This window comes from Mesocricetus auratus, unplaced genomic scaffold (assembly GCF_017639785.1).
Source record: "Mesocricetus auratus isolate SY011 unplaced genomic scaffold, BCM_Maur_2.0 Super-Scaffold_100010, whole genome shotgun sequence".
Taxonomy (NCBI): Eukaryota; Metazoa; Chordata; class Mammalia; order Rodentia; family Cricetidae; genus Mesocricetus; species Mesocricetus auratus.
The window spans coordinates 82866355-82880114 of NW_024429194.1; the positions used below are offsets into that span (position 1 = coordinate 82866355).

At 46.4% G+C, this 13760-nt stretch overlaps 1 protein-coding gene across 2 annotated transcripts; it reads left to right on the forward strand.

Moving 5' to 3' along the window:
* The first annotated feature begins 5235 nt into the window (after positions 1–5235).
* Snu13 (small nuclear ribonucleoprotein 13) lies at positions 5236–12245 on the forward strand. Of its 2 annotated transcripts, none has more exons than XM_005067028.4 (3): positions 5236–5368; positions 9237–9357; positions 11139–12245. In XM_005067028.4, the coding sequence occupies exons 1-3, from the start codon at positions 5366–5368 to the stop codon at positions 11399–11401; spliced, it is 387 nt and encodes a 128-aa protein (XP_005067085.3). In that variant the 5' UTR covers positions 5236–5365; the 3' UTR covers positions 11402–12245. The 2 variants fall into 2 exon arrangements, with proteins under 2 accessions (XP_005067085.3, XP_040608670.1); XM_040752736.1 differs by lacking the exon at positions 5236–5368 and adding an exon at positions 5487–5683.
* The last annotated feature ends 1515 nt before the right edge of the window (positions 12246–13760 follow it).

Below are 13760 nucleotides of genomic sequence, written 5' to 3' on the forward strand. Positions count from 1 at the left end.
TTATGCTTGGAATTGCAGCACTTGGCAGGCTGAGTAAGGATCACTGTGAATTTGAGGACAGGCTGGGCTACATAGTTAGTTCTAGACCAGTGATCTACAGGGAGATCCTGTCTCGAAAACAAAAAATAAAAATAAAAAACAAACAAAAGAGCCGGGCGTTGGTGGCGCACGCCTTTAATCCCAGCACTCGGGAGGCAGAGGCAGGCGAATCTCTGTGAGTTCGAGGCCAGCCTGGTCTACAGATCGAATTCCAGGACAGCCTCCAAAGCCACAGAGAAACCCTGTCTCGAAAAACCAAAAAAAAAAAAAAAAACCTGGGGTCTGCTTTTTTTTTTTTTTCTTTTTGGTTTTTCAAGACAAGGTTTCTCTGTAACTTTAGAACCTGTCCTGTAGAGCAGGCTCCAGGCTGGCCTTGAACTCACAGAGATCCTCCTGCCTCTGCCTCTTGAGTACTGGGATTAAAGGTGTGCACCACCACCGCCCAGCATGATGGCTCAGCACTCCAGGACCTGGGTTGGGTTCCCAGCACCACGTGCCACCACGAACCTTTGATCTCAGCATTCAGGAAGCAGGGGCAGGTGGATCTCTGTGAGTTCAGTCAGCCTGGTCTACAGAGTGACTCCTAGGCCTCCATAGTGAGTTCCAAGCCAGCCAGGGTTACATAATGAGACTCTGTCTCAAAAACTAACAAACAAGACACCTAAAATAAGATGAATAAATTAATCTATCAGGATCCAGTCATAAAGGTTCTACTCTGATATGGTGGTTAATCTAATCCTAATTACTTCCCAAGGATCCCACCTTTAAACACTAAAATCAGATTGTAGCCCACCCTCTTAGTAATACTTTTTTTTTAGGGGGTTTTCGAGACAGGGTTTATCTGTAGTGTTTTAGAGGCTGTCCTGGAACTCACTCTGTAGACCAGGCTGGCCTCGAATTCACAGAGATCCGCCTGCCTCTGCCGCCCGAGTGCTGGGATTAAAGGCGTGCGCCACCAACGCCTGGCTTAGTAATACTTTTTGTTTTGTTTTTCTGAGACAAGTCTGGCCCAGGCTGGCCTCAAGCTCATTAGGATGAATGAGGATGATGGATTTCTGAACGTCTTTCTTCCACCTCCTGAGTGCTGTAATGATAAGTGTAGGATATTGACTCCTCTAAATACTATTAGCATGATTTTAAGAATCAAACTTCTGTGTAAATTCAGGAAAATAAGTCATATTCAAACCATAGCATATTTTGAACAAGACAGTGATTGACAGGAATGGAGAATAAATTGGCACATGCTCAGTAAAGCGAAAGGTAGGTAGGACTATAACCTGAGGGTAGGGGACAGAATGCTGGTGGATGAAAGACCAGACATGGCAAGTACTTAGGACAAATTTCTGAAATGAATTAGTCTCCAGAATATGTCAGCAGTTATTTGGTTGTTAACAAAATAAACAACAACAACAAAAGGACAAGATGACTCTGAAAAGAACCCAGGGAATAAATTAACTAGAAAATTAGGTATGGTGTACTGACTCACTACTCATGGTCATAAAAATACCATGTCCTGCCAGGAGTGGCAGCACAAATGCCTGTCATTCCAGCACTTTAGAGGTGGGGGCAAGAGACTCGGGAGTTTAAAGAGAATCAGGATTTCATCTTCAGAGAAAGTTCATGGGCAGTATGGGAAACATAAGCCTCATAGTAAAATAAAACGTCCAAAATTAAACAGAGAGACGGTTCCTTTGGTATTGTAGCCACCAGGGAGTTATCCATGCTACTGTACACAACTCTACTGAAACCCATTTTGGTCAAAATAAAGAAAAATGATGCAAGCCTTTAATCCCAGCACTTGGGAAGCACAGGCAGATGTAATTTGGAGGCTAGCCTGGTCTACAAATTCGGACAGCCAGGGCTGTTACACAGAAAAACCCTGTTTCAAAACACACCACACACACACACAAATGCATGGTTGAACAGGCCTGTTGTGAGATAATTTTTCTGTATACTGTGAAGATGTATCTCTGTTTTACCTTGCTTGCCAAGGCAGCTTCTGACTGATTTGATAAAGAGCTGAGAATGGCTAGTAGCTAGACAGGAGGGGATAGGTGGGATTTCCAAGGAGACAGAGGAACTCTAGGAAGAAGAGAGGCAGAACTCACCAGGGAGACACGGGAAGTTAAACATACAGTATGGAGGAGCAGTAACGAGCACATGGCAGAATGTAGATTAATATAAACAGGCTAATTTAAGTTATAACAGCTAGTCGAGAACAGTCCTAAACTAAGACCAAGCTATCATACTTAATAAGAAGTCTTCATGTCATTATTTGGGAGCTGGCAGTCCAAAGAAAGACAGGCTCCACAAGCCCATAATCCCAGCAGTCAGGAATCAGAGGCAAGCGGATCTCTGTGAGTTCAGAGACAGATTGATCTACAGATTGAGTTCCCTGAAAGGCAGAGCAGGTAATTGATCACTACCCACTGTAGAAGGAATCAAATGTGGAAGGAAGGCTGCTAGAAGTCCAAACCAGCTCAGCTAGAGTGTGGTCCATGTCAAAAACCAAACCAACCAACCAACCAACTCATTATGTATATTAACATGTCCTAATAAGAAAAAGTAAAGCCGGACGTTGGTGGCGCACGCCTTTAATCCCAGCACTCGGGAGGCAGAGGCAGGCGGATCTCTGTGAGTTCGAGACCAGCCTGGACTACCAAGCGAGTTCCAGGACAGCCTCCAAAGCCATAGAGAAACCCTGTCTCGAAAAAACCAAAAAAAAAAAAAAAAAAAAAGAAAAAGTAAGTAAAACTGAAACAAGAAAACCATCAGCCACTACTAAGGAGATATCTGTGAGGTGGTGGGCTAGGATAGATAATAACTGTAAATGTTCATAAAGCACATCTAAGAAGCAAACAATAAGGTCATACCTATGACTGTCAATTGGAATGCATAGGTTTCATTCTCCCTAACAGTGGAGGGTGATAGTACCAAATAAGTCAGAAATATAAAACAGCATCCAACAGAGATGAGGAGCAGAGTTCATGTCAAACAATCAGTACGCATTCTTCGGAATTTTTTGGAGATGGTTTTGTTTCCTTTTAACAAGCTTTGTCATAGTTGCACAAGATAACGTTTAGTGATTACAATGAAGGATCTAATTTGATATCCACTCTTATTATTGTTGTTATTATCATTTTATTTATTTGTGGTGCCTGCACCATGAGAAAGTCTAATGTATTGGGCAAAAGCCTGGAGATTTAAATGAAAGACAAGAGTCGTGTGTGTGTGTGTGTGTGTGTGTGTGTGTGTGTGTGTGTGTGAGTTCAAGGTCAGCCTGGTCTATAGAGAGAGTTCCAGGACAGCCTCCAAAACAATACAGAGAAACCCTGTCTTGAAACCGCCCCCCAAAAAAGAGTTTGTGTTTTCATAATTAGAGGTTGATGCCAGTGGGGCAAGGCCGGGGCTGTAAACCAGGACTAGAAAACAGGATGCACCCGTGGTTATTGGCTGACAAGCGACTCACAGAGACCTCCGTGAGGACTGGGGCCCAACATTTATTTACTTGGTTTTCTAAGACAGGGTTTCTCCTTGTAGCCCTGGATGTTCTGGAACTCACTCTGTAGACCAGGCTGGCTTGGAACTCAGAGATCCTCCTGCCTCTGCCTCCAGAGTGCTGGGATTAAAGGTGTGAGCCACCACCACCCTGCTTCTATATCACTCTTTTTTCTAAGGGATTTATTTATTTCATGAGTGTATTTGCCCGAATGTAAGTCAGGTAGAAGAGAGAGTTGGATGCCCCAGAACTAGAGTCACAAACAGTTGTTAGTTGCCATGTGGGAGCTGGGAATAGAATCCTACGGAAGAGCAACCAATGCGCTTAACCATCTCTCCAGACTCAGTAAATGTTCACTGTTACAGGCAGTTTGAATCCTTCCAGTTGCCAGATCAATCTCAAGGTCCAGTTTTAGCTTTGCCACTGTTTCACTCCATGGTGGGCAGGCTTCCCTTTCTCGACCTTTGTTCTCTATGTATAAAAATGAGGAAACTATTTTGCGTGGTTCTTAAAGATCTCCTCAGGTCTCAGCTTCTATGCCTCTGCAGCAATGAACTGGCAAGGGCTTTGAGTGGTATGGTCTTGGCTAGATTCAAATGATCCCAAGTGTGTGTGGCACCCTGTTAGAAAAAAAAAAGGAGGGTCTCTCGAGGGAGAGACAAGTACTAGACATGAATTTATCCTTTAATAACGGACTTTTAGTGAAGAAAGCACGCGGGGTGGTGGTAACCCATGCCTTCAATCCTAGTACTTGGGAGGCAGAGGCAGGTGGGTCTCTCTTAGAGGCCAGCCTGATCTACAAAGCGAGTTCCGGGACAGCCAGAGTTGTTACACAGAGAAACCCTGTTTCGAAGAAAAAGCAGGGGGGTGGGGAGGGGCCAGATGCTGGGCAGAAGAAAGTAGGTGTGTTAAAAGACTTCAAATGTAACCTGTCATTCAGTAATTAAACTCCTACTCCAAACCTCCCTAGAAATCACCTAAGTGAAGCCGGGCGGTGGTGGCGCATGCCTTTATTCCCAGCACTCGAGAGGCAAGGCAGGAGGTTCTCTGTGAGTTTGAGGCCAGCCTCGTCTACAGAGCGAGTCCCTGGACAGCCAGGGCTACACAGAGAAACCTTGTCTTGAAAAACAAAATAAACACAGAAACCAACAAACAAAAAAAGGGGTGGTGAAGGCATTGAAATGCTGACCCTTGAAACCCTTTGTGTTGGTGTGTCACTTTCCGAATGGTTTTTTTTTTTTTTTTTGGTTTTTCGAGACAGGGTTTCTCTGTGGCTTTGGAGGCTGTCCTGGAACTCAATTGGTAGTCCAGGCTGGTCTCGAACTCACAGAGATCCGCCTGCCTCTGCCTCCCGAGTGCTGGGATTAAAGGCGTGCGCCACCAACGCCCGGCTCACTTTCCGAATGTTTAATTCAGTTTTGGCAAATCAGTCATAACTAGCATGCTAATAAAACGAGTAAAACAGGTTCCCTCATCCAAAGACGATTTCTTTTTTTTTTTCTTTGTTTTTCCAGACAGGGTTTCTCTGTGCAGCTTTGAAGGCTGTCCTGAAACTCCCTCTGTAGACCAGGCTGGCCTTGAACTCAGAGATCCGCGTGTCTCTGCGGGGATTAATAGGGATGTGCAATCACCGCGCTGTCCAAAGCCTAGTTCAGCCCTCGCTCCCGGTGGGAAGGGGGCCGGGACGACGTCACTGCGCGCTCCGGGTGACATAACTTCCGCTTCCTCCCGCGCAGGCAGAGACTTCCGCTCGCCTCTCTGCGCGGCGTTTCTGGCTGTCTGAGGTGGGCAGTTCTCAGATCGCGGCGAGGCCGGCGCACCGCAGCCATGGTGAGTGAGCGCGTGGGGCCGCGGGCGGGCGGGCGGGCGCGCGAGGCGGGAGACGCGGGCCTCCCTTCGCCCCGTCGGCGGGAGGCGAAGCGCGTGCGCCGTCTGCCCAGGCCCGCGATGGCCGACCTCCGGCTCGGAACTCGGGCGGCCGCGGCGTGGTCCCGGGTGGCGGAGTCGAGGACGCAGTCCCCCGCCCGGAGCGAGCGGACCGCGGCGGCCGGGTCGGCTCTGCGGCGGTGGGCGTGGCCGGAGGCCGGCTAGGGGAAGAGGCGTGCGCAGCTGGGAAAAATGACCGCCCCACGTGGAACCGTGGAGGTGCACGGAAAACGCGGTCTCCATCCCCTTTCCTTTATTCTTTTTTCTTTTCAAACAATCTCTAGAAGATGGCGCGAAATCGCGGGACAGTCAGGCACCACCCACCCCTTTCCCACACCCGGTTCTGGAGAGTGGCTCCGTGGGGTCTGCATCTACTGTCCGTCGGGAACTAACACGGCTTAGGGAGTTCAGGGGCTTTTTCTTTCTTTCCTAAGGGACTCAGTGTGTAGCCCTGGTTGGCTTGAAACTCGCTACGTAAGCCAGACTGGCCCCAAACTCTCAGATCCGTCTGACTGTGCCTCTGGATTAAAGGCTTGTGTCCTCACGCCCTCAGGATTAAGGATTTTTGGGGGTTTTTTTTGCTTTTTTTTTTAAATTTGGGAGTCAGGGGAACGTGGGGTGTCCTCGGCTGGAGGCTCAGGAAAGACTCCTACCGTGAGACCGACGCCTCGGGTTCTGGTAGCAACACGTGTGACGATAACTCTTGATCGTCTCCACTTTAATGTGGCAGAGAGAGGGTTCCAGATCGCGTTTCCTGTTGTAACTGGTTGGGATTGGAACTTGGTAAGAAGGAAAGAGTTTGGCCGAGCCCTTTGATGTCTATAGTGGGATTTAATCAAGCGCTTTGGTTCTCTGCTTTGATAACTTTTCGCGCCCCCACCCCCGAGGTTAATAACTGGCTGCGCGTCGAGTTTGAGGAAGCCTCTAAACCAGTGCTGAACTAGTGGAACGTTTCGAAATCCGATGTTTCAACCGGTGCTCTGAGGTTGAACTTCGTAGCAGTTTGCACCGGCTGTGAAGTGGGCATAAATAGTTAGCTATAATACTTGCAGTGCAATCAAGGACCGGTGCTTTCTGGTTATGGACTGGAGATCCTGCTGCCTCAGCCTCCAGAGTGGAGGGATTGCAGATATGTACCACCACTCCAAAGCTAGTCGGACATTGTTAGGTTATGTATGGCTATATTTGCTAAGTCAAAATCATGCGTGTTTGACTGTCGGGTGTAGGAGATTAAGCTAGGGATTCGAGGTGGCTAGCCTGGACTGTGCAGCAAGCCTTGTCTCAAAAAAGGTGTAGGCTGATAATGACAGGCTAGTGCTTGTCTAGCATGCTCAAGATATTGAATTTGCGGAGCGGTGGTAGCGCACGCCTTTAATCCCAGCACTCGGGAGGCAGAGGCTGAGTTCGAGACCAGCCTGGTCTACAGAGCGAGTGCCAGGACAGGCTGCAAAACAATACAGAGAAACCCTGTCTCGAAAAAAACAAAAACAAAAAAAACTTGAATTCAATTGCCGACATGACAAAAACATTGTGAAATTAAGTGGTCTAACTTTTGGATTGTTTTTCTAACATTTGAGAACGTGGAGGTAAAGCTGGGCATGCACTTGGAGTTTCAATTACTTGAAAGGATCATTTGATTGAGCCCAGGAATTCAGGAACAGCCCATGCAACCTAGCAAGTTGGGTGGGGGTGGGGCAGATAAATGAACAAATCCAAACCTTTGGAGGGGAAAATGGTGAAAACCAGTAAGTAATAAATCCTAAGAGAGGAAAGAAACAGGACACCCAACAACACAGGATGAAGATTTGAACCCACTACGTTTATACTTAAAAGTATGGAGTCTAAATGTTCCAGTTCTCCGTGCCCTAAAGTGCATTTGTAGAATTCAGTAGCCTTTCTTTTTCGGTCTTTTGAGGCAGGTTGACTATGTCCCTGGCCATCATCAAACTTGTTAGCTAATAGTGGTAGATAAGGAGACCTGTTGGGATATGTATGTGTCTCTTTCCTTACAAGTTAATCCCTCCTGAGTCTAAACGATGCTCGCACGTGCGTTTTGTTTGTTTGCTTGCTTGTTTTGAAAGTCTTATGTAGTCCTGGCTGGCCTGGAACTCAGCCTAGAAAACAGACTGGCCCCAGATTTAAAGTGATCCATCTGCCTCTGCCTCCTGAGTGCTGGGATTAAAGGATACTGCCAACGCTGCTCACTGGTATGGGTTTGCATGTAGGATCAGAAGGCAAGTTGATTCTCTCGACAATGTAGGTTCTGGGAATCAAATTCAAGTTGGAGGCAAGCACCATCTCTTGCCCTGAATAGTCTTTGCCAAAGGATAAATCCTATGACAATTTTGGGAGTTTTTTGGTGTGTTTTGTTTTGAGACAGGATCTTACTATTAACTGGCTGGCCTGGATCTCAGAGATCCTCCTGCCTCTCAGTCTCTCTTGATGGGATCAAAGTGTAGGCACCACCATTCCTGTCAAGCTTTAGGATTTTATGTTTTTTTCGAGACAGGGTTTCTCTGTATGGCTTTGGAGGCTTTCCTGGAACTCACTCAGTAGACCTGGCTGGCCTGGAACTCACAGAGATCCTCCTGTCTGCTGTGTGCTGGGATTAAAGGTGTTCACCACCGTAGCCCAGCAAGTTTTAGGATTTTAATAAGCTTAATTTTTAATTCTAAAATTAAGCAATACCTCATTTGACAAAAAGCGAATCGATCCTTTCACACTTTACTTGTAGAGCAGCAGTACAAATTCATAGCAGTGCACTTTTATTAGTTTGAATAGGGCCAAATTGCAGTGGTTTATAGGGAGATTGCTAACGGAAGTGAAACTTGCCTACTGTGTGGCTCCCTGAAGTAGGAAAGAGTATGGATGTCTGTTTCCCTTTGTCAGTTTTCAAAGTACCGCATGATACTGGTAGTGTAGTGTATTGTCCATCCCTATCCTAGTTCCCTGCCCGGTGGTGGGGATGGAGCCTTGGCCCTATATGTGCTGTGTGGCACATCCAGGCCTGCATAGCATAATTTGGGTTTTGTTGTTGTTTTGTTTTTTGTTTTTTGAGACAGGTTTCTCTGTATTGTTTTGGAGCCTGTCCTGGAACTCGCTCGGTAGGCCAGGCTTGGTCTCGAACTCCTGAGTGCTGGGATTAAAGGTGTGCACCACCACCGCCCGGCTGCATAATTTGATTTTTGAGTCATGTTTTTTTTATATTTGAAAAATTAACTTCTGAGTATGGTGTTGGGTGATTGTGGTAGGAAATCTTGATTGGTGAGTTTGGTGGTAGATGTGGATAAAGTTATGTAAGCTATCTTTAAGATTTTTTTTGTTGTTTCTTTTTTGTTTTGTTCTTCAAGATAGGGTTTCTCTGTAGCTTTGGGGCCTGTCCTGGAACTTGCTCTGTACACCAGACTGGCCTCAAACTCACAAAGATCCACTGAGCTCTGCCTCCCAAGCACTGGGATTAAACCCACTACGTCCCAGCTATCCTCGAACTCAATTTGGTTGAACTCAGATCCGCCTGCCTCTGCCTCCCAAGTGCTGGAATTAAAGGTGTGCCAAGCCTGCCAGGGCTACACAGAGAAACCCTGACTCCAAAACAAACAAAAAAATATTTCATTTTATAATTATGGGTATGTGGATGTGGGAGGGGTAGAGAGGTATGTCTGCCTCTATGTGTAAGAAGGGATCCAAGCTGGTCATTGTCTCTGTTGTTAGATATTTTGTAATTTATCTGAAACACCTTCTAGTCCATTTTGACTCTTGTGTTTCCTTATAGACGGAGGCTGATGTGAACCCCAAGGCCTATCCCCTAGCAGATGCCCACCTTACGAAGAAGCTGCTGGACCTTGTTCAGCAGTCCTGTAACTACAAGCAGCTTCGGAAAGGAGCCAATGAAGGTAAGACCCAGTCACAGGGTGACGCTAAGGTGCCGAAGGTCCCTGTTTTCAACTGGGGTCTCATGGATTTCTAGTTTGGGAGAGGGGCTAGACACTTTCTTTTCCCTCTCCCTCACCTCCTTCACTTTCCTTTTTAGTTTGTGAGGATAGGTCTTGCTGTGTTCCCGGGGTGGCCTCAAACTCCCCAACCAGAGTAGTCCTCCTACCTCAGCCTCCTAAAATAGTTGGGCTAACTGTGTACTCTAGTTCTTTACTGACCAGTGAAAGACACATTTGGCATTAGATGCTAAAGTTTGTGTGCTTAGGATGTAGAGTCATCGGAGCTTAATAGTTTGCTGTATTTGTCTTTTCTCTCTGAATACATAAAAATTTATTTGTGGAGCCTTTTAGACTCCTTAGAACCATCAAAAAGGAAGGGATTATAATGCTTTTCAGAATCTGGCACTATCTAATTGGGGGGATTATTTGAGACAGGGTTTCTCAATTTTTGGAGACCGTCCTGGAACTCTTTGAAGACCAGGCTGGCCTCGAACTCAGAGCTCCACCTGCCTCTGCCTCCTGAGTGCTGGGATTAAAGGTGTGTGCATCACCACCTGTGGAGGGGGTGCATGAATCAGGGTTCTCAGAAGCATTTCCCTTTTGTATGTGGAGCAGAGGAGCGTGAGTTGCAGAGTAGGGGCAGACTGAGGCTAGAGAGTTTTGTATTTTGTTGGTTTGTTTGTTTGGGAGAGCCTCAAGTGCTGGGGTTAGCCTCACAAATTTACTATGTAGCCAACCTTGAGCTGAACCTCCTGTCTTCACCTCACAAGTGCTGGGATTACAGTTGTGCATTATCATGCCTGGCTCTGGATTGGCTTGTTGAATGCGTTAATTTTTCGGTGGACTGTTAAAAGTGCCATGACATTTCCTGCCTAGAGGAAATAAAGCCAAGTCGTTTTCTATAGTAGAGTTGTTTTGCTTTTAAAGCTATTAATTGAAATACCTTGTTTGAGAGTTTAGGGGAACCCTGGAAAAATGAGTATCTGTTACCTATGTTGTTTGGTAGAAAGCAAAGTAAACCTGTTCTGTTGTGTCCTCCATTCTTAGAGATCACATGGTGAAGGAAGGTATGGGCTGCATGTCAAAGGTGGGCTGTGAAGAGAATGGGGTGTAGCTGTGGGAGGATCTTTTTGTATTGAGTCTCCTCAGAAAGTGAAGCTTGAGCAGAGAACTGAGGCCTTGGTGGCAGGTTAAAACTGTAGAAGCATTGCTTCGTGCTGCTAGGTCCTTTTGCTGAGTGGGTGAGGACATTAGGGATTGTGTCAGTGGTCAGGGTTTGGGTGCCTTATTACATTACAGGGCTGCTGCTCCAGGCAGAAAATGCTTTTCCCCCACTCCTCCTTTTTGAGACAGTCTCGCTATGTAGTTTTGGCTGTCCTGGAACTCACTGTGTAGACCAGGCTGACCTCAGAGTTGGAGATCTGCCTCCCAACTGCTGAGGTTGTAGGTGTGCGCAACCTCACCTGACTTGTTCCTAAGCGGTTTGCCCTTTTTTTTTTTTTTTTTTTTTTGGTTTTTTTACGAGACAGGGTTTCTCTATATTGTTTTGGAGGCTGTCGGTCCAGCCTGGCCTCGAACTCACAGAGATCCGCCTGCCTCTGCCTCCAGAGTGCTGGGATTAAAGGTGTGCACCACCACCGCCCAGTTTGCCCATTTCCTTATACCTGTTTTTTCCTTGCTTTGCTGTGGCTGCTCTGCCCAAGCACCGTGTAATCTATTGGCTTCATGTCCTGTCTCAACAGCCACCAAAACCCTCAACAGGGGCATCTCTGAGTTCATTGTGATGGCAGCAGACGCTGAGCCCTTGGAGATCATCCTGCACCTCCCACTGCTGTGTGAAGACAAGAATGTCCCCTATGTATTTGTGCGATCCAAGCAGGCCCTAGGACGAGCCTGTGGGGTATCCAGACCTGTCATCGCCTGCTCTGTTACCATCAAAGAAGGCTCTCAGCTAAAGCAGCAGATCCAATCCATTCAGCAGTCCATTGAAAGGCTCTTGGTGTAGGCCTGTGGCCTCTGCCCTGTCCTGTCTGTTCCCACCTACCTGTGTATATTGTCTGTTAGCATGTAGTGTTTTCAGCCAGTTTCTACTATAAATATTGTACTACATCTGGTTTTGTATTTTTATTGTCTTACAGGGTTGTTTTGTCCCCATCTCCTCATCCTCTCTTCTACCATTTTTTTTAATCTTTAAAAATATTTTAAGACAGGTTAGAGGCAGAATGTCACTATTTTACAACAGGAAAAACTTAAGCCAGGGATAATGTCTACTTTCAGCTGCAAACTCATTCCTCTGTGCAGGGTAAGATGACAGTAACACTGGTCCCTTATGCCTTTGCATATATAATCTCCATGAATGTTAACATGATTGGCGATCTTTTTGGATAGCTGCCCACCATCATTTGAAGAGGAAGTTTGATAATGTTAAGCCTATGTCTAAGTGCCATTTATTAATGTTCCGTGTGCTTTTGATATGTGTAGCCTTTTATTCGTCCCACTCCCTGCTGAGGGTATCAAGCCAGTGACACTCGAGGGATGGTGTGCAGACTCAGGCAGCTTGGGTGAGTTTGACTGCTTGGATCTTGAAGAGTAGCAAGGACAAAATAGTCAACTCATGCAGAATAAAGGATTTCAGGGCTGGAGCTGACAGCAGAGACAATGCTATCAGGAGCATCCTGTCCTTGATTGAATGGAGATTTCTTGTGAAGCCTTTGACACTCACTTTGGGAGCCCTTATCCTTCTCTTCCCACAACATGGGTCAAATGTATTCACATAAAGAGAGTGAAAATAATGTTCATTCTTGAGCATACTAATAAAGAAATATGTTCATATTTCATTTTAAATGAAACGTGGCAGCAGTACCTGATTCAGTTTTATCAACTAATATTTGAAACTTGCTTAGCATTTCTAGGGCAGTTGTAACATGGGGTAGGAGAACATTGAAAAAAGTTCTGGGTATGTAGGACCAGACTGGCCTGAATTCTCAAGAGATGTCCCGCCTCCACCCCCCATGCTGTAATTAGAGACAGGTATGCACCACCACCCCTGACTTTTGTATTTTGTTTTGATGTGTGTTGTGTTGGGGATCAAGCCCAGGACTCCAGAAGTACTGTTACTGCCCCCAGCCCAGTTATTGTTTCACTAGGTGCTACATGCTAAGTAGCAAGTACACACCTACCACTGAACTGTACCTCTAGCCTTAATTCTTTAAGGCCATGTAGAGCCAGGCGATGGTGGCATACACCTTTAATCCTAGACTCTGGAGGCATTGGCAGGCCTGGTCTACACAGAAACCCTGTCTCAAGAAAAAAAAAAGACTGGCTAGAGAGATGGCTCATCAGTTAAGAGCACTGACTGCCCTTCCAGAGGACCTGGGTTCAAATCCTGAGATTTCCTGATACATCTAACAAGTTGGTTGATGTGCAAGGACCCATTTGTAGGCCAGCCTTGCAGACCTCTGCACACTAGGTGGCAGTAGCGTTCCACCTCCACTGCCTCCCAGAAATGATTCTCCATTAATCAAATGTGCCCAGGGAACAAATCACCCACAACTGAAAGCCACTATGGCGGTCAGTCAGGCACACGTGGCATGAATTGGTGTTGGAAACTGAGTCACAAGCATCTCCCCTGCCTCTTGTGCTTTTCACCTGTATCACACAAACAATACTTGAGAAATCTTCCCACTGCAAATAACTACCACAGAAGTCAGATGAATGAGGACAAATTATGTTCATTTTTCTCTTGGCCTTGCTGGGCCAGTTTCCCACTCCAGCAGGAAGGACACTTGAAGACCTGAGACCCATCTGCGAAGGTCTGTTTACTCCCCAGGCCAGTCAATCATCCCAAGAAACTGGGCATTTGTGGATTGAGGTTTCAGGACTGCCGTCTTTGTAATTTCTTCTGTTAGCCAGAATCCAAAAGGAATGTGACCCAATGTTACTGTGTTTTGCTTGCATGTGTGTATGTTCACCATGTCATGCTCAGTGCCCGTGGAGGTCAGAAGAGGGCACTGGACCCATTAGAAGTGGGGTTACAGATGGCTGTGAACCACTGTGTGGGTGCTAGGAAACAAACCTGGGTCTTCTGCAGGAGCAAGTACCCTTAACTGCTGAGCCATCCCTCCAGCCCCATCATACATTTAAAGAAAACAGGCTGGCAGGGCATGTGGAGATACAATCTTGCTAAAGCTTGCCACTGCAGAAGTACCTGATGACCACTTATCCATCAGTGTCACTCTTCCCCCAACCTCCTCTAAGATGCTTGTTTCCTTTAATAAGTACTTCCATAGGGGAGAGAAATTAAGCTAAGAGTCAATCACAGTAACCTGCGTTGGAGGCAGCTCTTACCCATTCATACTGAACAG